Consider the following 24,523-nt stretch of genomic DNA (forward strand, 5'->3'; position numbering starts at 1 on the left):
AGCCGCTATTAAAACACAATTTCTCATATTTGCGATTTTAATAATAATGACGAATAGCACAGCATTGGGTGGGGACCTTCCAAAAGCAAAGTCCGACTATGAAAGTAGAAAGAAGATGTAAAGCATGTTGGCGTATGTGGCCAAATAACGGAGATATAGCAATAGTCGGTAATAAGTCCTATTTTTTTAATTTTTTGTAATCACGCTACACGTCGTAATTTTGATTGGATCGTCACGAAATTTTGGGTGTTAATGGGGGTCCCACAGAGGAATAAACCTATTGATTTTGGTAATGGTCGGATATTATTCAGGGGTCGGAATGTGATGGTTGATGGTTGGCATACATCCCACTTTTCCATTTTATTATTCTGACGATGCACTTAAACGCGTTTCAATAAAATTGACCTGTATTAATGAAGACATTCAGAGCAAAGGCGCTAAGCTATCCCAATTTTAATATTTTGAATTTTACCAGTCAAAAGCTTATTCACAGGGGAAGTGGTGTTGGGTATCACATAGTCTGCCCCGAGCCGACTATAGCCTTGGCTCACTTGTTTGTCCATAAAAAACCCAATGGTTCTTCTAATGTCTAGAGGAGAGTTCAAGAGTTCTTCTAATGCCACGAGAAAACCTCAAAATTACTTCTTTTGTCCATAGACGACCTTAAAATGTGTTCAGTTGCACATGGAATACCTCAAAAGGTCTTCCGTTGTCTATAGAATACCTCAAAAGATCTTCTGTTTTTTAGATAAGACCTCAAGAAGTCTTCTGTTGTATAGAGAAAACCTCAGAAAGTATTCTGTTGTCTAGAAAATTCTTCAAGTGTTGTTCTGAAGAACTCGATAAGTCTTCTATTGTCTATAGAAAATTCCAAGAAGTCTTTTGTTGACCAGTAAGGACTTTAACGGGTTTTTAGAAAACCTAAAAACGGCTTCCCTTCTCTATAGAAAACCTGAAAGGTCTTCTGTTGTCTGACCTCAACAGGTGTTTTGTTGTCTATAGAAGAAGTTAAAAGGTTTTCTATTGAGCATAGAATGCCTCAAAACGTCTTCTGTTGTCTAGAGGAGACCTAGGGAGGTCTACTGTTGTCCAGGAAAACATCAAAAGGTCGTATTATGTCTAGAGAAAAACTCAAGATTTCTTTTAATGTCTAAAGAAGACCTCAAGGGGTCATCAAAAGACTTAAGAAGACCTCAAAAGTCGTCTTTTGTCCCTAGATGACTTCAAGGTGTCTTCAGATGTCTTGAGAAGACCTCAAGGGATCTTTCAAAGTCTAGAGAATAACTCAAAATGACTCAAGATTTATTTTAATGTCTAGAGAAGACCTAAAAGGTCTACTTTTGCCCATATATCTCTAGAAAGACACCATGTGCTATTCTTGTCTCCCTAAAATACATCAAGGGTTCTTCAGATGTCTTGAGATGGCCTCAAGAAGTTTTCTTTTGTACATACAAGACCTCAAGAGGTATTTTGATGCCTAGAGAATTCCATAAGAGGACCTCTTTTGTCTATAGAATACCTCACGAGATATTCTTTTGTCTATAAAATACCTCAAGAAGTCTTCTTTTGTCTACAGAGAACCGCAAGAGGCCTTCTGATGTCTAGAGAAGACCTCAAGTTGCTTTCTCTTGTCTTGTAAGTAAGCTTGTAAGTATAAGCTTATAAAAACAGAATACGTCATTCATGGAATCTAGAGTTTTAATGGATCGTTTGCCTTATTTCGGTGGTATCAACGTTGGGCGCCATTTCAATATTATAACTTACCACAGATTTTTCTTTCTCATTGATTAAAAAAATGTGTTGATTAATTAAATATATAATTTTTTTCACTAAGACTTATTATAAAAAATTACAAAAAATATAACAAAACAATTACATATTTTATAACCTAAAAATAACCTGAAAAACAGAAAAAATAAGACAAAAACATGACCCCCAACAAAATACAAAAACAAGATAACCAACAAATTTAACAAAGTAAGAAATACGTATAATCGACATTAAGTCTGAAGACAGATATAAAATATAATCTTAAGAGAGAATCTCAATCTCTGTCATCGATTACGCGTACATACATACATACATATATTTTAAATAAAACAAATAATTCAATTTTAATAATAATATTTTTATACTGTAGAAATAATTAGGCTATGCAATTTTGACATACGCGAATATTTTTATCAAAATAAAATTTGGAAAATAAAAACCAAAAACAGTAAATCCCAAAATTATAGTTTTGACTTAATTTTAATATTTGTCTGGTTCGTCGACGTTGGTGTTGAACTTCTTGTGTTAGTTGTTTTTGTCAATTCCTTCGACTGTTCCTCTTCTTCTTCTTCTGCTCGCTGTGGCAATAAATTACCCGTTGCAAAAATATTTTTAGGATCCAAACGTTCTTTAGTTGCGCGATAAACTTCTGTACCTGTTTTCGTTACCGTATGCTGATACCATCGTGATCGAATTTTACCTACACCATGATGATGTGATATGGAACCACCACATTTGAGTATTTCATCACGTGCCGCCGACTCTATGTATTCGAAAAGTTCTACAGGATTTTCAAAACCTTTCATATTGAAAGCGAAATAGAAATAGACACAAGCACCAGCATCATAGGTTTGCGTGACACGACACGATATACTATAGTGATGGACACTGCGGGCGTGGCATTCCTGTTAAAAGTGGGAGAGAGTTAACATTAGTCGATTTTTTTCCAAATGACAGTACAAAATTATCTCATAATTTCGAGTCAGAATCATTATATCTGAAATGAGGTCTAGTGAGGACTATTATCTATGAGATAATGCCTAGTCAGGACTCTTATCTCTGAAACAAGGTCTAGTTAGGACTTTTATCTGAGAAATAATGGCCAGTTGGGACCATTATGTCGGAGATAAATGCTGGTCAGAATCATTATTTCCGACATAACAGCCAGTAAGGATCATTATCTCAGAAATAAATGCCTGTCAGTGTCATAAACTCGAAGATAATGTTCAGTCAGGACCATTATCTCAGAGATAATGGCCGTTGATCACCCGTCAGGACCATTATCTTAGAGATAATCGCAGATCAGGACCATTATATTCGAGATTATCCCTGGTTAGGACCATAATTAGATATGGTATATTCTGGACTTTGGACCTAGTCAGGACTCTTATTTCTGAGATAAGGCCTAGACAGGACACTTATGTCTGAAATAAGGCCTAGTCAGGACACTTATCTCTGAAATAAAGTCTAGTGCGGACTCTTATCTCTGAAATAAGGTCTAGTCAGGACTCTTATCTCTGAGATAAGTTCCAGACAGGACTCTAATCTCTGAGACCATTTTCTCCAAGCTAAGCATCTGTCGAGACAATTCTTTTGAGATAAGGACCATTATTTCTTAGATTGGTTCTACTCTGGTCCATTGCCTCTTAGATAAACTCCACTCAGGATCAATAAAAATTCCAAACTCACCAATGCGACACGTTGCTTAACGTTAAAACACAGCCTAGCACAGCGATCCCAAGGTACCGATGTTTCAAATGATTCCGCTATGATATCATGCCTCAAGCCCAAATCCTAAAAAAGAAACAAAACATTACCACAACCTCCTCACACATCCAAATCTTCTCTCTTTCTCTCCCCAACTCACCCTCATATATGCAATGACGAAAGTCATAATATAACCCCTTTCACCATTCTCACTGCCCGCCGCAAATCCTTTGTATTTCTTGGCTATACTTATGACCAACTCCTCCTGGCGATTGACATCCTCCAGTTCACCCTCAAAGAGCAGTGTAGCAGCACAGATATTATTCAAATCAATACCCTTAACACTGGTCACGTAGAATTTTTTCACATAGTCTACAATGCCGGCCTTCCAGCCTTTTGGTGGCTTCAAACTTTGGCCCATAACAAATTGTTCATTGTCCATTAGACGCACCGAAGAGGGTTGACATCTCCTCAGGGCCACTTCGCGCATGAATTGGACACCACTTTCAAAATCAGGAAATACCAAACTATTGTAACGTCTGACCGCAGGTAAAGGTCTCACTTTCAGCACCACTTCAGTTATAACACCCAGTGTGCCCTCAGAACCCATTATTATGTGATTGAAATCGGGGCCACATGACACTCGCGGGGCATTACATTCACGTTCCAATACACCATTTGGGGTTACCATTTTCACCTGCACCACCAGATCTTCAATATTGCCATAGACATTTTTCTTCATCCCCGAGGCTCGGGTGGCCACCCAACCACCCAAAGTGGAAAATTCATAACTGTCAGGTTCATGACCCACCGTAAGACCTTCACTGCGCAATGTTCTCTCCAAATCCTGGCCCACAATGCCAGCTTCAAAGCACACCGTCATATTGGACTTATTCAACCAAATCATGCGGTTCATTTGCGAGGTATCAAGGCAACACATCATCCGCTTCTCATCCTGAGGGCAAGTGGAGGCACCCGAAACCGAAGTACCACCTCCATATGGTAACAGAACAACATTATGACGATTTGCCATTTCGACTAGTTTTACCACATCCCCATGATTTGTGGGCCACGTTACAATATCAGGTATCCGTTGGAATTTGTTGCTACACAAATAATAGATATCATGTAGGGTCTGACCATGGCAACGTATCAGCCGATCCATACCCTCCAAACTATGTGCTATATTCGACATTTTGAGCTCTTGTAGAAATTCATTATTAACGGTGGGCTTCGGAAACTCTTTGGGCGACTCGGGTACGGGTAATTTATTGTACAGTGTACAATGGAACCGATCCAATACCCAGCGGGTAAATAGGGGTAGTGTTGTGCCGTCGAGGGGGTATCTGTATGGGAGAGAGGGGAAATTATTAATAAAGAGAAATTAAATAATGAACAAGGTGACGGCAGAATTATTTGGAACATTTTGGTCAGTCAGAGATCATTATCTCAGAGACAATGGTCGGTCAGGATCATTACCTTAAAGATGAATGACTGTCAGGACCATTATCTCAGAGATAAATGCCTGTCAGGATCTTTATTTCAAAGATAACCTCGGGTCAGGACCATTACCTCCCAGATAATATTGAGTCAAGACCATTATCTCCCAGATAATTGTCGGTCAGGACCATTATCTCCCAAATAATGGTCGGTCAGGACCATTATCTCACAGATAATTGTCGGTAAGGACCATTATCTCAGAGATAATGGAGGGCCAGATAATGGTCTCTCAAATAATGGTCGGTTAGGACCATTATCTCAGAGATAATGTTTGGTCAGGACCATTATCATCGAAATAATGGCCCGTTCGGATCATTCTCTTCGAGATAATGGTCGGCCACGATCATTACCTCAACGACAAATGCCTGTCAGGACCATTATCTCCTAGATAATTGTCGGTTAGGACCATTATCTTCGAAGTAGTCGTCGATCAGGACCTTTATCTCCGAGGTAATTGTCAGTCACGACCTTTATCTCCGAAATAGTCGTCGGTCAGGACCATTATCTCAGAGATAATGGTCCATCAGGATCTTTATCTCAAAGATAATCGCCGGTTAGGACCATTATCTCCGCGATAATGATCTGTCAAGACCATTATCTTCGAAATAATGCCCGTCCGGATCATTCTCTCCGAGACAATGGTCGTCCACGATCATAACCTCAAAGATATCTCAGAGATAACTGCCTGTCAGGATCTTTATCTCAAATATAATCCCCGGTCAAGACCATTACTTCCCAGATAATGATCGGTCAGGACCATTATCTATCAGATAATGATCGGTTAGGACCATTATCTCAGATAATGATCGGTCAGAACCATTATCTCCCAGATAATGATCGGTCAGGACCGTTATCTCCCAGATAATGGTCGGTCAGGATCTTTATCTCTGAGATAATGGCCCGTCAGGATCTTTATCTCTGAGATAATGATCGGTCTGACCATTATCTCAGACAATGATCGGTCAGGACCATTATCTCCCAGATAATGGTCGGTCAGGACCATTATCTCTCAGATAATGGTAGGTCAGGATCTTTATCTCTGAGATAATGGCCGGTCAGGATTTTTATATCTGAGATAATGATCGGTCGGGACCTTTATGATGGTCGGTTCGGACAGGTCTGGACAATCATCTCCGAGATAATGACGTGTCAGAACCAATATCTTGGTCAGGACCCTTATCTCCGACCACTATGGTCGGCCAGGACCTTTATCTTCGAGATAGTGGCCGGCCAGGGCCTTTATCTCCGCGATAATCGCCTTTCAGCACCATTATCTTCGAGATTATGTCCGGTCAGGACCATTACCTCCCAGATAATGGTCGGTCAGGATCTTTATCTCTGAGATAATGGCCGGTCAGGATCTTTATATCTGAGATAATGATCGGTCAGGACCTTTATCTCCGAGATAATGGTCGGTTCGGACCGGTCTGGACAATCATCTCCGAGATAATGACCTGTCAGAACCAATATCTCGGTCAGGACCCTTATCTCCGACCACTATGGTCGGCCAGGACCTTTAACTTCGAGATAGTGGCCGGCCAGGACCTTTATCTCCGGGATAATCGCCTTTCAGCACCATTATCTTCGAGATAATGTCCGGTCAGGACCATTACCTCCCAGATAATGGTCGGGCAGGACCATAATGAACGGTTGAAATCATTACCTTAGAAATAAATTCATGACACAAGCATTAACTCGAAGATAATGCCCGGTCGGACCCTTAACTCAAAGATATTGACCGATCAGGACCGAGATAATCGCCGGTCATGAACATTAGCTGGAAAACAACGGCCAGCCTGGTCCATTATTTTCGAGATAATGATCGATCATTTCCATTATCTTCCAGACTATGGCCTTTCAGCACCATAATCTCCAGAATAGCCGGTCGGAACCTGTTCCAATTTGGGGGGGTGGGGGTTATATCCACTTCATACTCACTTTTCACCTCTAAAACAAATCATGTCGTTCTCCACGTAGAATTCGGAATCATTATAACCCCAGCCATACCATTTGAGGACATCTTGTCTGGAAGAAAATAAAGAAGGTCATAAACCAAAAAATCTTCAAAAACAAAATCAGGACATACAAAAACAACACCCTCCATCTTAATAAACATAAATGCCTACATATGTATGTATGTGTGTTATGTTTTTTAAAGGACATACACACAGTGCATGTATTATGTATGTAGAATGGGGGGATGATTTTACCACCACAACAACTTTAAAAAAATGCGATGATAACAACAATGGTGGGGGGAAATATGTCATACCTTTTCTTGGGGAATACACTTTCAACATCCTTAGACAGGCGCTCATCTAAAATGGCAATGTCGGCTGATGTCGTTGACGCCGGCGACGTTTGGGCGCCACAATTCACATTGTCGGACGTTAATGTGTTCTTTGCTTTTGTTTTTGGGTCGGTTGGCTTTGTCGTCGTCATCGTCGTTGGCGTTTCAGTTTCTTTTGCCACAGATTTATACGTATGCTCCACCATCACCACTGAAGCAGGAGGTCTGGATATGGCAAGCTGAGGAACATTTTCACTGCTTGAACTTTTCTCCGCGGAGGATGCGGAGTTTGATGTAACATAATTTATGCATTTATTTGTCATGGCCATGATAGATGGGGGTTTTCTTTTTAATGTATTTCTTCTTTTTTCTTTATAAAATATAGTTTAACTCTACAATTTCCGTTTCCTGTTTACGTTTATTGTTTAAATAATTTTACTTTTTTCGAGTTCCTTTTTTTCGGAGGATTTCTAGGCGGGGGTTAAGCAGTTTAGTATTTGTTGAATTTTTATTATTTTTATCGATTTTTGTTTGCGTTTGTTTTATTCTTGTTTACTAACGTCTGACTTGCAAAGCGTTAAAATTTAACTAAGTTTTTAATTTACTCTAGAGAGGAGTGTTTAACGGCTACTTTCCTAGTTATTCTTTTTTAGGGTTTTTTAAAAATTTTAGTAAATAAATTTTTATGTTTTTCTTTTGCTTAATGTTCTCACACACAGCTTTCTTTTACAAATTGTCCATTACAACTGCCTGCCTGACATCAAAATTTGAAGGGATTTTTTTCTTCTTTGCCAACCGAGAAAGTTCTTTAATGCGCCTGCACCAAATGTGTCATTTGGTTGACAACATTAGGGGAGGCAGAGCATAGCACATTGAGAGAAAAGAGTGGCATACAAATTTTGAGTGACATGTGTATGTGACTTTCGCGGTTTCTCTATATTTTTTAGGAAGCAGAGGCATAGAAGGATGTAATTAAAAATATAACGGCAATGTGGAAATTAATGTTCTCTTCTCAGTAACGGAGAGCATAGAAAAAACATTCTTTTGCGGGAAGCACATGTCGTTAATGTTCCAAAGGGATATTAAATAAGAACAAATAAACCTATTTTGATGACATATTTGGTCTGTTCCAGTACTGCAAGAATCTACTAATTTTCACTATTTTTTTCGATAACATAAAGGAAAAAATGTTATCGTAGTAAAAATTAGTAGCTTCTTGCAGCTTGTGGAACAGAGCAATTTTCTCGCCAGATTGGCTATGAGATTAACGTCTATCCTTTGTTCGTTTTCGAGAAGAACGTTCAGTGACTAGGCATTCACACAAGACAATTTGTTTTAAAATACAACCATGGTTTACTAAAGGGTTGTTTACACCATCTATCAATGTCGAATGAGATGTCAAATTTTCTACCTGCGAATGTTGTACACATAGTGTGACCACTATGAAAATTTTCATCTATCAAAATGATTTGGCAACTCATATGTAAATTTTTCATTTAGGGAGCGCTCTATTTGATACGGCATTCTTGTATGTAAACATAAATTTATCAGCTGTTTTCTGGCATTCTCAAAAAAAAAAAAAGAAAAACAAAATATTTTAAAAAAGAAAATGGAAAGTTATGTATATTTAAATATTTAGAAAAGTAAACAAAGAGTGTTTATAATGTAATTTTCAGATCGACTGGTCGAAAGAAGCAGTCTTGGAAATGATTGCTTTGTGGCAAAAACATAAATGCCTCTATAACCCCAAAAACCTATTCTACCACAACAAACATGCTAGATATTCATTTTCCTTTAACCAAAATTAAAATTTGCGCAAATTTGCAACTCAACAATAAATGTAAACAATGACAAAAACAGCTGTTTTTATATTTATAGGTTATGTCATACGAAAATAACACTTGTAGGTATGAACGCACAAATTGAAAGTTGTATGGATGACGTAAATTTTGACAAACATAGAGAATGTCGAATGGGTGAAAGAAATGACAGCTCATATGACATTGATAGATGGTGTAAACAGCCCTTAACACATACATACATTTGTCGTTTGTCTCCCAGCTGCCCATCATTTTTTTTCACAGACAGTAGGGGTAACAAATTTTGTAATTTTTTCTAAAAATGAGCGAGCAAATTTGTATGCTGTTCGATAACAAACTTGTTCAGTAAAAAAGAAATGAGAAGTGCTTGAAAGTAGTTGCAAGAATTTGCAAATACTTTTTACTTGCGAAGTTATCGAACAGGCATAATAATTGAAATGCGATTGAAAATAATGCCATGTTCATACCAGCATTTGAATAACGTCGTTCGTTCTCATAATTACGTACACGAATTAACCCGTTCATACGACATGGTACATCATTCAAAGCAACATGATTCATATTTTCATAGTTTTTGTTTACTGATTTTAAAGAAAGTTTCAGCCAAAAGACGAGTAAAGTTAATAGATATGAACTGAAAAAATATTTGTCCTTCTTTCAGATATCTATTTAATATTAAATTATATTAGTTTCATTCATATTTTCTATTTTTCCTCACAATTTTGGTGTTTTCAGTATATTTTAAATTTTTTTTATTTTAAAAATTAACGAGAGAGAGAGACTTGCCAAAACAACTTTTTGGTATACAGACTTTCCGGCAGGCATTTGATTTTTGTTTCTAAATTTGTACGCGAATTTGAAACGATGGACAAGAAATGTAAATGCAATGAAAGAGAAGACAAAATTTGCTATGATTTGAATGTATACTAGTCGTTAAACCGTTTACTTTTTATTCATATTTTGCAGTTTTTCTAAAAATGTTTGGGTTTTTCATAAATTTTTAAATTTTGTATTTTTCCTGTCATAATTAATTTATTTCGATAAATTCTCTCATTTGTTAGAGATGGGACATATTTTATCGTCGTTCTGAGGGTAATTTAAATTGAACATAAAAGAACATGAATAATAACAAATGGTCTGTTCCAGAACAGCAAGAATCTACTAATTCTTACTTTACGTGCAAGAATCTTCAAGTTTTACCACTTTATACTCGAAAAGCGTTCCTTTACTTCAGACACCCTACAACTCATATGGTAGCAGTTTACAAGTTTTTCTACTTTTGCCGGTTTTACCATTTTCAAAAGTAAAGGAACATGCCAAATATATGTAATAGGCCGTTGAAGCAGTTCTTCGCCTAAGGTTATACCCAATGTCCATTAAAACGAAGATTATTGCTGTTTAAATGATGTTTTATTTAACTTTGTACTTTGGTTGGTATCTTCCACTTGGTTTCTCAACTAGTGCAATGTCCGAAACTTATTAAAAGCTGGTTGACTAGTTGGTTTCTCAAAGGTTGATCTCAAAGTGATTTTATTATTTTTTATTCTATTTAGGTACTCGGTTTGAGAAGCGCAAAGTCGTCTAGACTTACATAGATGTGTATTTTAGTAGCAAATACAAGGTTGTAATGGAATAGTATGATAATAGAGATATGTACAGGGTTGCATAGAAACCGTTAAAGTTTTAAAACATAATAAAGATAAACAGGGTTGTATGGAATATTTACAAGCTTACATACTAACTAGGCGTTTACACCTGACAGTTTGTCTTCAAATACAACTCTGATTTACTAACACATACATACATTTGTCGTTTGTCTCCCAGCTGTCCATCATTTTTTCACAGACAGTAAGGAAGACAAATTGTTGGCATTTTTGTAAAAATAAGTGAGATAATAATTGAAATGTGTTGAAAACAAAAGAACATGAACAAAAACAAAATATGTGAATGGAAAACAAAACGATGTCAATGATTTTCATTCAAAATTTTACAACTGTTTTTGCAGTTGTCGGGACGCCTACGTCACACAGGCAAGTTGTGGGATTTTGACAATCAATACATGAACTCAACTGTCCTGTCATTTGTAAACGCAGGGTAAACGTTGAATTCTAATGATAATTCATGACATATAAATAATGGTTTGCTTCAGTCTCCCCCTCTGATGCTGAAATCGTCCCGATGATGCATCAGGAATAATGGGCTGTTGATTTAATCTACGGTAACGACAGTATTGTGGGTTGTTGTTTGCAGATGGCGTCGAAGTAGTACTGTTGGATGTCCACATAATATAGCAAACTTCCTTCGAAACCTCCCCCTGGAGTAAAACTGCATCGTAAATTGTGGTTGTTGAATCGACTATGGCAGAGTGCATCTGGATTATGGGTTCTTGAATATGCTAAGATTTTAGTGACGTAACAATAACGGTGTAGATGGCGTTGTTGGATGTCCAATCAATAGTCATCTGGCGGAAAATTGCATCAAGATTTGTGGATTTCCAAACTGTTGTTGTGCGTCGGTTAACCGTTGTGTGTTGTTGATGTTTTGTGTGTGATTGTTGTAATACATCACCACAATGTAGTTGTTGTTGTTCATCCCTCATTTTCTTAAAGATGAATGTGGCTGTGTGTTTTTGCTGTTTTTGCTCGTACATGTGCGTGAGGAGTTGACGTTCTTTTTTACGCCAATCCACCAATTGCTGCGTAATCTGTATGATTGTCGATGGATTCTGATCGCCTAGTACAAAACGTCCCTGGATTGCCATTGTAACGCGTTGTCTGGATGGATTTTGAAATGCGCCAACTGACAGTCACCAGATAAGTACGCGTCGCAATAAATTTTGTTGTTGTGTCCTCGGCTGCTGCTTACATTTTATGGTATGGAGTGGTCGTGTTACATGGCCACGAGTTGGGCGTCAATGAAGCAGTTCTTTGGTGTTGTGCTCCACGTTGGTGCGCCAATTAAGCAGTTCTTCGTCTAAGGTTATACCCAATGTCCATTAAAACGAAGATTATTGCTGTTTAAATGATGTTTTATTTAACTTTGTACTTTGGTTGGTATCTTCCACTTGGTTTCTCAACTAGTGCAATGTCCGAAACTTATTAAAAGCTGGTTGACTAGTTGGTTTCTCAAAGGTTGATCTCAAAGTGATTTTATTATTTTTTATTCTATTTAGGTACTCGGTTTGAGAAGCGCAAAAGTCGTCTAGACTTACATAGATGTGTATTTTAGTAGCAAATACAAGGTTGTAATGGAATAGTATGATAATAGAGATATGTACAGGGTTGCATAGAAACCGTTAAAGTTTTAAAACATAATAAAGATAAACAGGGTTGTATGGAATATTTACAAGCTTACATACTAAACGTTGAATTCTAATGATAATTCATGACATATAAATAATGGTTTGCTTCACCGTTTAAATATGTCATCAATAGCCGAATTTAGCGCATTATCAGGTTTTATTTGCCAAATCCGGCCAAAATCTACCAGATTTTCCATACAAAAATAAATCTGCGTCTTGAGTGGATTTGTTTTAAATCCGGCATAAATCCTCGTATACAACTCTGTTTTTTGCAAGCTGGCACAAGAAACAACCCAGCAAACCAAATGTCGGATGTGCGACACTTCTGAACAATTTCGGAAGCAACGTCGTTCAGATTTCGTTCCGATTTCTAAACGATTTTTCGGAGCGGAAATAGTTCATATTTTGTACCGATTTCGGAACGAATGTTAAGATGTCGGCACGATTGGTTTGCTGGGTGATACATCGGTGAATTGCAACAACAAAAATAATTAAAAATATAAACATTTGTAAACAAGGCGAAAAAATTAAATTTGCTTTCATATATAAAGTTGATTTTAATCACCCAAGACTAATATTTACGATGTCTAAACGATAAAATAATTCATTATTTGCTCATTAGTTAGCATTAGTAGCATAATGTGCTAACATTTTCAATATTAAACAATAAATTTGTAATTTGTCGTATGTTCTTTGAGACGAATTCAATTTACAACAACTGCTTTTTACGTTTCAAATTCGATCAAATGAGCTGATGCATCTACCTTGGTAATTGTGCTATGAACAAAAATCAGCTGACTGCAATTTTAATCCTCCAAAGGTAGATCCATGTCACAATAAAGTAGAGGTAGGCCAGGTATGAAAATCACTGAGAAAATGACACCCTTCAGCCATGGCTTAAGACGTCAAATGGCATGGTACAATAATAATGGTAGATGTACCTGCATAGCTATCCCGTATTACAAAAACATATGGAACTTAGAGCTTCACTTTTTATATGGTGTAAAAACATTTCTTTAGCTAGGCTCCAGAATATTCTTGTTGGAAAAGTGTTCCAAAAATAGCAAAAGTTCTTCCCAAACTTATGACAGTGAAAAAATGTCATTCACTTATTTTCTAATTGACAAGTTTGGCTAATCTGTCATCGTGATTGCTGGCATCCGATTTGCAGATAAATGTCAGGAGAATTTTTACAAAAATTTTAATTTTTACATTCCCGTACTTTTGGAACAAATTTAAATTAATATCAATATTTGATAAATCGTTCATTCGTAAGTTTTGCTAAAACAAAATTAACAATTTTATTTTGCCACGCGAATACACATTTATTGTCCTTGTTTTCAATTTTAACTTGGCGTTTACACAAGACAGACTGTCTTGCAAATACAACTCTGATTTACTAATACATACAAACATTTGGCGAGTTGCCTCGGCACTGTCTGGTAATTTTCGCAGACAGTAAACATGGACATTTTTGAATAAATGAAAACAAAACTATTTCAAATAACAAAAAAGACAACAGTACTGGGATGGAACAAAACAAAAACAAAATATATTAACGGAAAACAAAAAGAAATCGACTATTTTCATTGATAATTTTACAACCGTTTTTGCAGTTGTCTGGACGCCTACGTCACACAGGCAAGTTTTGGGTTTTTGACAATCAATACATGTACTCAACTGTCCTGTCATGTGTAAACGCAGGGTAAGATAAAGTGTTACAGCAGAAGTTTTTTTGTTGGAACAATTCAGCGAAACATCTACCTACCATGGGTAGATCTAAATGCAATGAGATTTGTACTGGATTTATTAAATCCAGTTGAGAATTTATGGGTAGTCTAAATGAACTAGAAACGGAAAACAAAACGAAATCGATTATTATTATTCCTAATTATACAACTGTTTTTGCAGTTGTCGGGACGCCTAGTCACACAGGCAAGTTTTAGGTTTTTGACAATTAAAAAGTAGTATAGGCCTGGGTACATAAGCTGCCTCGCCTGCTTACATTGCTTACTTCTGATAAAATAATAAAAAAGAAAAGGGCAACCCAGTTCAAAATTAGCTCGGACTCCTTCATTCCTTATTTTTATTATGTCAGAAATGAAGCAGGAAAGCAAGGCAATCAGGCAAGGCAGCGTATGTACCCAGGCCTTAACATGGTTGCCGGCGTCTGATACGCCGACTTTGACATTTGTTCCAGTTTTTTACGTTTTTCCCATTTTCCTTTCCCGAACTATTCCAAGAAACTTTTGTGTAAGAATAACTATTTTACAGTTCTCTCTTTTACAAGTTTTAAGCTGAAAGCACATCCAACGTTTGAGTAAAGTTTTATGTCATTTCTGGTAGATGAATAAAAGACAAAGTGCTGCCAAGTTTTAATTATTTTTTATTCTTCTACCAGAAATGACACAAAACTTTACTCAAACGTTGGACTATGTTTACATTTACGAAATCCACTCGATTTCATCTGTCAATTCCTTTGTGTATACGTCAAATGAAAACTCATCTGAAATCGATTGGATTTCATTTGAGGTTTGAGCAATGGAATTGACAGTTGAAATCGAGTGGATTTCGTAAATGTAAACATAGTATTGGATGGGTTTTCAGCTTTACTATTAAAAACACAGGAACAAAGCTTTTATGTAAAACATTTTATATTTAAAAGCGGCTTTACACTGGCACCTAAATAAAGTGCTTTTAGAAAACACGTCATGCAAGGGAACAAGCAACTTAAATGACGCGTTTTATTAAAGCCTGATGTAAATGCGGCTTAAGAAAGTAGATGATATGCAGATGATTTAAATTAACCCTTTCCATTTCTTCCAAAGATCATCATAATTTATTTATTTATTTTTTTTTTTTTTTTTTTTTTTTTTTGATCAAAATCTCACATTCAAATGCATATGGAGCAGTACCCATTTAATCCCCCTATTCAAAGCTGAGAGTAAAATTGTCATCATGTGTCAAAACAAAAAGTTTGTTATGCGCGCGCATGAATAACAAAACTAACAAATCGCCAATGTAAGCGGAAATAAACTGCTGTTAAAAAGTGTCAATGTTGTTGTCGACAACTACAACAACGAGAGACCGGTGTGTAGCGCAATTTTTGCTTATTTGTTGATGTCAAAAAGAAGTGTCAGTCGGTCGTCATTCGCTATGTGTAAATCCCTTTATGATGATCATCATCATGATGCTGTAATGTGTAATTGGCAAATATGTGTTAACCCATTGAGGGGTTAAATAAAAAACAATAATAGACTGTATTTTTGAGTTATAAAAGCTATAAAAGCCATTTATATATTATAGCCTTTTGCAGAGTTAACCTTCTTAATGAGGATTTATTTGACGTATACGAAAAGGAATTGACATTTGAAACCCGAAACCACAGGTTAAGGTCAACCCGGCAACCTAAACCGCGTTTGCACTAGAGCTTTTTGCCGGGTTGACCTTAACCTTGAGCTAATATGTTTTAATGTCAGCTTTATCAAAGTACCGTTTTTATTGTTGACATCAAGGATATAGCTAGAAATGCATCTCGACACCATTTTGGAAGGTTCCAGTACAAACAGTTTTAATTTTTGTGAGTAAAATATACAAAAAAATTTAAAAAATTATCATTATCAAGACTTGGGCATATCTGGGTTAATAGTACGTTAATGAATTCCAACATTCTAATAGTACGTTTACATTTACGAAATCCAGTGGATTTCTGTTGCTATACGACAAATAAAATCCACTGGATTTATGATGCAGATTTGTTTAACTAACTGGACGTTTACAGAAGCCAATTTGTCTAAAAATACAACCCTGATTTACTAACACATATATACAATCAGCTGGGCTTATTGTCCGACCATGGCACAATTACCCAGGTAGTGGCATCGTAAAATTTTGAATATGTTATGTCAAAACTTTCTTTATGTTGTTGGGGAAATTGATTTGACTTTTCATATTCGATCAGCTGGTGTGATACCACTACCTGGTAGTTCTGCCCATGTGTCCGACTTTATAGACTGTGCTTTGTTCATTTTCGAGAAGAAGCGTTCAGTTACTATTTGACTTAAAATACAACTTAGGGGTAGTCTACACTATACCATGCAAGGGAACAGACAACTTAAATGACGCGTTTTATTAAAGCCTGATGTAAATGCGGCTTAAAAATTAGAAGATATGCAGATGATTGAAATTAATACTATGTTTACATTTACGAAATCCACTCGATTTCATCTGTCAATTTCTTTGTGCATACGTCAAATGAAAACTCATCTGAAATCGATTGGATTTCATTTGACGTTTGAGCAATGGAATTGACAGTTGAAATCGAGTGGATTTCGTAAGTGTAAACATAGTATAACCCTTTTCCATTTCTTCCAGTGTGCCTATTCTGTAACTTTTATCGATTTAAAAGTTGTTAAAATTTCTTTTGTTTTTGTAACAAACTACAAAACAAACAAATGAAATTGTTGTAAAATAAACAATGAGTAAAGTTGTTAAAAAGTTACAGAATAGGCCCCCTGAGATCATCATAATTTATTTTTTTCGCACCCTTTCCTATTCGATAAAAATCGTACATTCAAATGCAAATGGAGCAATACCCATTTAATTCCCCTATTCAAAGCTGAGAGTAAAATTGTCATCATGTGTCAAAACAAAAAGTTTGTTATGCGCGCGCATGAATAACAAAACTAACAAATCGCCAATGTAAACGGAAATAAACTGCTGTTAAAAAGTGTCAATGTTGTTGTTGACAACTACAACAACGAGACCGGTGTGTAGCGCAATTTTTTCTTATTTGTTGATGTCAACAAGAAGTGTCAGTCGGTCGTCGTTCGTTATGTGTAAATCCCTTTATGATGATAATCATCATGATGCTGTAATGTGTAATTGGCAAATATATGTTAACCCATTGAGGGGTAAAATAAAAAAAAAACAATAATAAACTGTATTTTTGAGTTTTAAAAGCTCTATTTGAAGGTTATTCCCAATTTACATTAGGCGAGTTTACTTGCGGCAATTGTCAGTTTGATGGAGAGAGAGGTGAGGCATATGGTAACCCTTTGCCCCTCAGCCCCCTCTCTCACCTACAAACTGGCAATTGCCGCAAGTAAACTCGCCTAATGTAAATTGGGACTTAGGCCATTTTTATATTATGCTAAGTTTACATTTACGAAATCCACTCGATTTTAACTGTCAATTCCATTGCTCAAACGTCAAATGAAATCCAATTGATTTCAGATGAGTTTTCATTTGACGTATACGCAAAGGAATTGACAGTTGAAATCGAGTGGATTTCGTAAATGTAAACTTAGCATTAATGAGGATTTATTTGACGTATACGCAAAGGAATTGACATTTGAAACCCGAAACCACAGGTTAAGGTTAACCCGGCAAAAAGCTCTAGTGCAAACCGTTTAGGTCCTATATCATTGAGCTAATATGAATCGGGGTGCCAATATCCTATTTATAGGACACACAAAAATCTTGTTTTAATGTCAGCTTTATCAAAGTACCGTTTTTATTGTTGACATCAAGGATATAGCTAGAAATGCATCTCGACACCATTTCGGAAGGGTCCAGTACAAGCAGTTTAATTTTTGTGAGTAAAATTTACAAAAAAAATCTAAAAAATTATCATTATCAAGACTTGGGCATATCTGGGTTAATGCTTGGTTTACATTTACGAAATCCACTTGATTTCAACTGTCAAATCCATTGGTTAAACTTCAAATGAAATCCAGATGAGATTTCATTTGACGTTTGAGCTATGGAATTGACAGTTGAAATCGAGTGGATTTCGTAAATGTAAACTTAGCATAATAGTACGTTAATGAATTCCAATATTCTAATAGTACGTTTACATTTAGTCCCTGTCCACACTCGAGTGATTTCATTGAAAAAATTGCATGAAATTATGCGTCTCTAGATCGACCTCCATGGTAGAGTAAAATCATAAAATTGCTGTAGTGGGGAATTCGATTTAAGAATAACTAATTTCATGAAATTCACGCTAGTGTGGACCGGGACTTACGAAATCAAGGGGATTTCTATTGCTATACGACAAATAAAATCCACTGGATTTATGATGCAGATTTGTTTAACTAACTGGACGTTTACAGAAGCCAATTTGTCTAAAAATACAACCCTGATTTACTAACACATATATACATTTGTCGTTCGTCTCCCAGCAGTCTGTCCATCATTTTTTCACAGACAATGGGGATAACAAGTTTTTGACATTTTTGTAAAAATAAGTGAGATACGAATTTAAATGTGTTGAAAACAAAAGAACATGAACAATAACAAAATATGTGAACGCAAAACAAAAAGAAATCGATAATTTTCATTCATAATTTTACAACTGTTTTTGCAGTTGTCGGGAGGCCTACGTCACACAGGCAAGTATTGGGGTTTTGACAATCAATACATGAAGTCAACTGTCCTGTCATGTGTAAACCCAAGATTATACGCAATGGTCTTATGCTTGGTTTACATTTACAAAATCCACTCGATTACAACTGTCAAATGTTTTCAACAAAACGCACCGTTTATGTTATCAATTCCTTAGTCCCGGTCCACACTAAGATCGAGTTTCCTTACTAAAATAATTTTATGAAATGTTTGCAGTTGTCAATTCTATAGAATATCTGTCAAATAAATGACGTAAATTCCCAAAACACATGTTTTAAGTGCAAGTGTAAAATGCGTTTTAGACTTACACTTAAAACAAATATTTACGTATTTTTTTTGACGGATATTCTATAGAATTGACAACTTATGTTTTCTAAAGTCTGTTAGATGTAAATTGGGCTTATTATATTTCAAACAAATGACGTATTTGCCCAATACACTTGTTTGAGATGCCTGGAGGAGACTTTGGATTCCCCCAAACTATCTTCATGGGTTAAGTAAATTTAACACTCAGCTTTATTTGTTGTTTGAAAAAAAACATTGCAAATAGTTTTAAGGTTTGTTTTCATAGTGGCATGTGAGCTAATAGATTTATGCGTAGATTAGCCACATAGAGAACTAAACAATTTGTGTCAAATACTGTTTTGTTCCAATTTCAGAAAAAAATGTCAATTATTTTGTTTGGAAGAACAATAATACAATAACACTCACGTAAACAATTCACGTGGAGGGTGGTTTACACCCTGAGTTGAGTGGAAAAAACGAAAAAGTCCAAGCACAATGAAATGGGGTGGATGGTAGTAACTTTTTCTGTATAGACCAGTGCGTGACCTACCCTTAAAACCTCGTCATCAAAGTGTTCCCCTTTTTTTCAATTGAAAACTATGTCATTACAGTCGAAAACGAGACCAACGGCACACATGATTTTTTAAAGCAAAGGATGGGGAGATTGAAACGAGGGAAGGGCATATATGGGAATTTACAAATGTGTGCCATAATAAATTATTTAAAAGGTATTATTTATGTTCCAAAACAATTGTCGATAGGTATATAATTGCAAGAATAACATTTGAAACAAAAGAAAATAGAATTAAATAAGATTATTTTTATAAATATTCAATTGCCTTCCGCTATACATTCATTTAGCAGTTGGTGTTGCCTACCAAACCAAAGTTTAGCTGGGTGAAAAGTATTGAAGAACAATTAAATGCCAATTCGTCACGCATTGTATGTCGTTCATATTATTAGAAATAGATTCACGTGTGTTTCATTTAATGTATAATTACTTTAGTAATTTAATTACAAATGTTTTTTTTTTTCATTCCACTAGACTTCAGTCTGGTCCCCCGTCTGCTCGTCGGTTTGATCCTCCACCAAAAGTCCGTTTAATTTATGAAATCCACTCGATTTCAAATGTCAAATAAATCATTGTCATATATCCAGTGAATTCTATTTGACATACATATACGCTATGTCCCGGTCCACACTAGTGTGATTTCAATGAAATAATTTCATGAAATTAGGCGTTCTTAGATCGATAGCGATTTCATAAAATTACTTTAGTATGGAACTCGATCTAAAAACGCATAATTTCATGAAATTATTTCACTGAAATTGCTGTAGTGTGGACTATGGAATTGATATTTAAAATTCAGCGAATTTCGTAAATCTAAATGTACTATAAGCTTTGCAATTTTTTTTTTTTTTGGTACTACGAGGTAGAATTCGAATTACATTTGTTGTAATTGTATGAGAATTGCTAAAAACAGTTTAATGTTATCACCAATATTTAGTTGTAATTTAAACGTCGCGTGGCATTCGAATACATAATTAATTTCCTATTTAGATTCAGGTTAGCGATGTCATTCATTCAATTAATTTTGTTCAAAAAGTAAAGTAAGGAAAACATTTCAGAAATTGTAAAATTTCCAACAAAATTTTTGTGGTAGTAGTAGGTTTACATATAACCGGATTTAATTAACACATTGGGTTTCAAATTTCAATTCCATTGCGCATACATATGTCAAGTAAATCCTCATAAAGAGGGTTGTACTATGTTTACATTTACGAAATCCACTCGATTTCAACTGTCAATTCCATTGCTCAAACGTCAAATGAAATCCAATAGATTTCAGATGAGTTTTCATTTGACGTATACACAAAGGAATTGACAGATGAAATCGAGTGGATTTCGTAAATGTAAACATAGTATTAACCAGTCAAAAAGCTATAATAAAAACAGGGTATAATTCCCTATACGGAAATTCTTAAGCCTAAAGCACATCAAATGTTTCAGTAAAGTTGGGCGTCATTTCTGATAAAAGAATAAAGAAAAATTCGATCTATGTTGCCCTTGCTCTTTTATTCCTTTATCAGAAATGACGCCCAACTTTACTGAAACGATGGATGTGTTTTCGGCTTTAGTGGAGTGGAGTTGGACATGTGCTTTTTGATGAAGCAAAAATGGCGAATGTTTTATGTAGATGTACATTGGCTTTAACTCGATAAAAGGTTCTAAAAGCCCAAACTAGGTTTCCCCTTTTTTATTATTCTTTTACTATAGCAAAGGGAAGAAAGCAAGCAACCAGCCGATTGAGTTTGGGTCTAGGCACATAAGCGGCAGTTTTTCTTTTTCCGCTTCGTTTCTGATAAAAGAATGAAAAGAATTTCTGGTAAAAGGGCAAGGTAGTTCGAAATTGACTCGACCTTCTTTATTATTTTATCAGAAATGAAGCGGGGCAAGCATGGTAGAACAAATATAAGGTAAAGTAAATACTACAACAAATACAACTCGAACAACAACCACAAAGGAATTTGTTTTTGTTTGTAACGTTACTGCCAGTTGTATTTGTAAACAAAACAAGGAAATGTCTATAAATTAGTGGAATTTAAAAAACTAATAATTTTTCACATTTGGTTGAATATTTTGGAAAACATGAATGAAAATTCGTTACATTTTCATTTTTTATGTTTCCACATCATTCCACTAAATGCATAAATTCTCGCAGAAAGTAGAATTCTTGCAGAAAAGTTTGGGGTCGCTGGAAATTCATAGAAAAAGGAGAAGCTGTTTCAATGTTTTGTTTTAGAAATCAAAGAAGCACATGTTTATTAGGGCTTTATTTTTTTTAATTTTAACAAAATACCTCACATATTAACAAACGTTGTATCGCCTCTACAAGCGGGGATTTACTGCGCGGCTTATCGTTCGAACTTGGAGGAGGTTACATATCATTGATATGAAGAAATCTTTTGGTTTTTTCCGAATGATATATTTTTTTCCCAAAAAATATATGTCCCTAATGTACATCGAAGTAGAAATAAATGTATAAAATGTCATATGAAATTTGACACTAACGTTACAACCCAGTTCAGTCAGCTGTGTATTGCTGCTACCTTTTCTTATTCTACCATGAGGAGCAAGAGAGCCAGCCGATTATGTAGCTAGTCCTTAAAACAAAGGCGTGGATTCATAAAAAAGTGACTTAGTGCAGCGGCACTTGTACTAGTGATAAAACTGCATTTTTTGATGCAAACTGTTGCTGGGTAGTAATAATACTATCGGTCTAATATCACTTGCGGTATTATTGTTAATATCTGCAATAATTATCTAAAAACAAATTCTTAGAAATTCACTTTATTAACTTTTGATATTTTAATAAATTTTTAATATTTGTCTCACTTTTGTTCTCTTTACATTTCGTAATGATTTTTATTATTTAATTATTTTTAGTATTTCCACCGTGTTCATTTATTAATTTGTTTTTATTATTATTAAAATAATATAAAATAAAAATAATGCAATTATATTCAATTTTCCGACTTTCAAAATAAACCGTTTTTGCGAAATGTTAACACGATGACACAAATTTTGCAACTGCAGCTGTTTTTAAGTTTCAGACGAAACGTTCGAAGTTCGATTGGCTATTTGTTTATTTGCAACACACAGCAGACCCTTCGTGTATGTGCAATTGTTGTTTTTCTCAATTGTTGTCATTTAAAATATCGTAATACGATTTTTCAAATATGTTAGTCGCATTGCCGTTGCAGGTCTACACATCCACCTCCTCACAAACTGCGTGTATCCATTCCCAGCTAGCCAGTTTATTGTTTATTTATTTGTTGTAAAAAACACTTTTATTTAAAATGCAAATCTTTATTTGCTTTAATTGACGATGTATTGGCTATTGGTGCGAAATCAAATAAAACAATAGTGGCACTTTAATTGTCATGAATATTCGTTCAACCTCATTAACACCTAGGTATTTACATTCTAATCTAACGCCCTGACGAAATCGTACTTTGTAAGTTTTTTTTGCATAAAAAGCTTTTTGCGATAATGTTTGATTTCAATTATTGGATTATCAAGCTTCCTTAAGGCCTGGGTACATAAGCTGCCTCGCCTGCTTACCTTGCTTGCCTACTTCATTTCTGACATAATAAAAATACAATAATAAAGAAGGCCGAGCCGTTTAAATTATACTGGATTCAGTAAATCAAATGGATGGAAATTGTAATTCCTTACAGTACGTTCAGATTTGCGAAATCCACTGGATTAATGACGAGAATTTTTTGACGTATACGCAATGGAATTGACATTTGAAATCCAGTGAAATTCGTAAATCTAAACATACTTTACCCTGCGTTTACACATGACAGGACAGTTGACTTCATGTATTGATTGTCAAAATCCCAAAACTTGCCTGTGTGACGTAGGCGTCCCGACAACTGCAAAAACAGTTGCAAAATTATGAATGAAAGTCATCGATTTCTTTTTGTTTGCCGTTCACATATTTTGTTTTTGTTTATGTTCTTTTGTTTCTAACACATTTCAATTATTATCTCACTTATTTTTACAAAAATGTCAAAAATTTGTTAACCCGGCTGTCTTTGAAAAAATGATGGACAGCTGGGAGACAGCCGGCAAATGTATGTATGTGTTAGTAAATCAGAGTTGTATTTGCAGACAGACTGTCTTGGGTAAACGCCTAGTTTAGATCAAAGCATGGCACAATTACCCAGGTAGTGGTATCGTATAATTTTAAATATGTTATGTCAAAATGCTCTTTATGTTGTTGGGGAAATTTTATAAAAAAATTATAAAGTGATTTGACATTTCATACTCGATCAGCTGGTGTGATATCACTACCTTGGTAATGCTAAGTTTACATTTACGAAATCCACTCGATTTAAACTGTCAATTCCATAGCTCAAACGTCAAATGATATCCAATCGATTTCAGATGAGTTTTCATTTGACGTATACACAAAGGAATTGACAGATGAAATCGAGTGGATTTCGTAAATGTAAACATAGTATAATTGTGCCATGGATGAAATCAAGGACTTAATGCTAGAGCTGGCAAACTATCGATAGTCCGAACATTAGATATTTTCGATATTTCATTTCAAGATATCGATATCTATAGATATTATCGTTAATTATTTGGAAATAAAAATGGCGGAAATATAAATGCTTTTGTTGACATTTTGCACAGGCACTTCACAGAAATATAGAGGAGAAAAAACAATTGTTTTTATTCAATAAAAATACACAATACTAAAATGTACTTTTCTGGAAAATGTGAACGTGTGACTGCGGGCCTGCCTTTCTTACATCCCCAATACGGAAAAGTCGTTTCATTTCTATGTCCATATTTATATTAGGCAATTTTCCTTGCGGCAATTGTCAGTTTGAAGGAGAAAGAGGTGAGGCATATGGTAATCC

At 35.4% G+C, this 24,523-nt stretch overlaps 1 protein-coding gene across 9 annotated transcripts; it reads right to left on the reverse strand.

Annotated features, from left to right (window-relative positions):
- Positions 1 to 1,804: 1,804 nt before the first annotated feature.
- Agps (alkyldihydroxyacetonephosphate synthase) lies at positions 1,805 to 22,873 on the reverse strand. Of its 9 annotated transcripts, none has more exons than XM_073989747.1 (6): positions 22,479 to 22,873; positions 7,250 to 7,911; positions 6,916 to 7,002; positions 3,638 to 4,823; positions 3,460 to 3,564; positions 1,805 to 2,675 (listed from the first exon to the last, which is right to left on the reverse strand). In XM_073989747.1, the coding sequence occupies exons 2-6, from the start codon at positions 7,594 to 7,596 to the stop codon at positions 2,232 to 2,234; spliced, it is 2,169 nt and encodes a 722-aa protein (XP_073845848.1). In that variant the 5' UTR covers positions 7,597 to 7,911; positions 22,479 to 22,873; the 3' UTR covers positions 1,805 to 2,231. The 9 variants fall into 9 exon arrangements, with proteins under 9 accessions (XP_073845848.1, XP_073845850.1, XP_073845851.1 ...); XM_073989749.1 differs by having other exon boundaries at positions 7,250 to 7,737; positions 22,479 to 22,726; XM_073989750.1 differs by having other exon boundaries at positions 7,250 to 7,737; positions 22,433 to 22,718.
- Between the last annotated feature and the right edge of the window lie 1,650 nt (positions 22,874 to 24,523).

Source organism: Musca autumnalis, unplaced genomic scaffold (assembly GCF_047663935.1).
Source record: "Musca autumnalis isolate F117 unplaced genomic scaffold, ASM4766393v1 scaffold_5, whole genome shotgun sequence".
NCBI lineage: Eukaryota > Metazoa > Arthropoda > Insecta > Diptera > Muscidae > Musca > Musca autumnalis.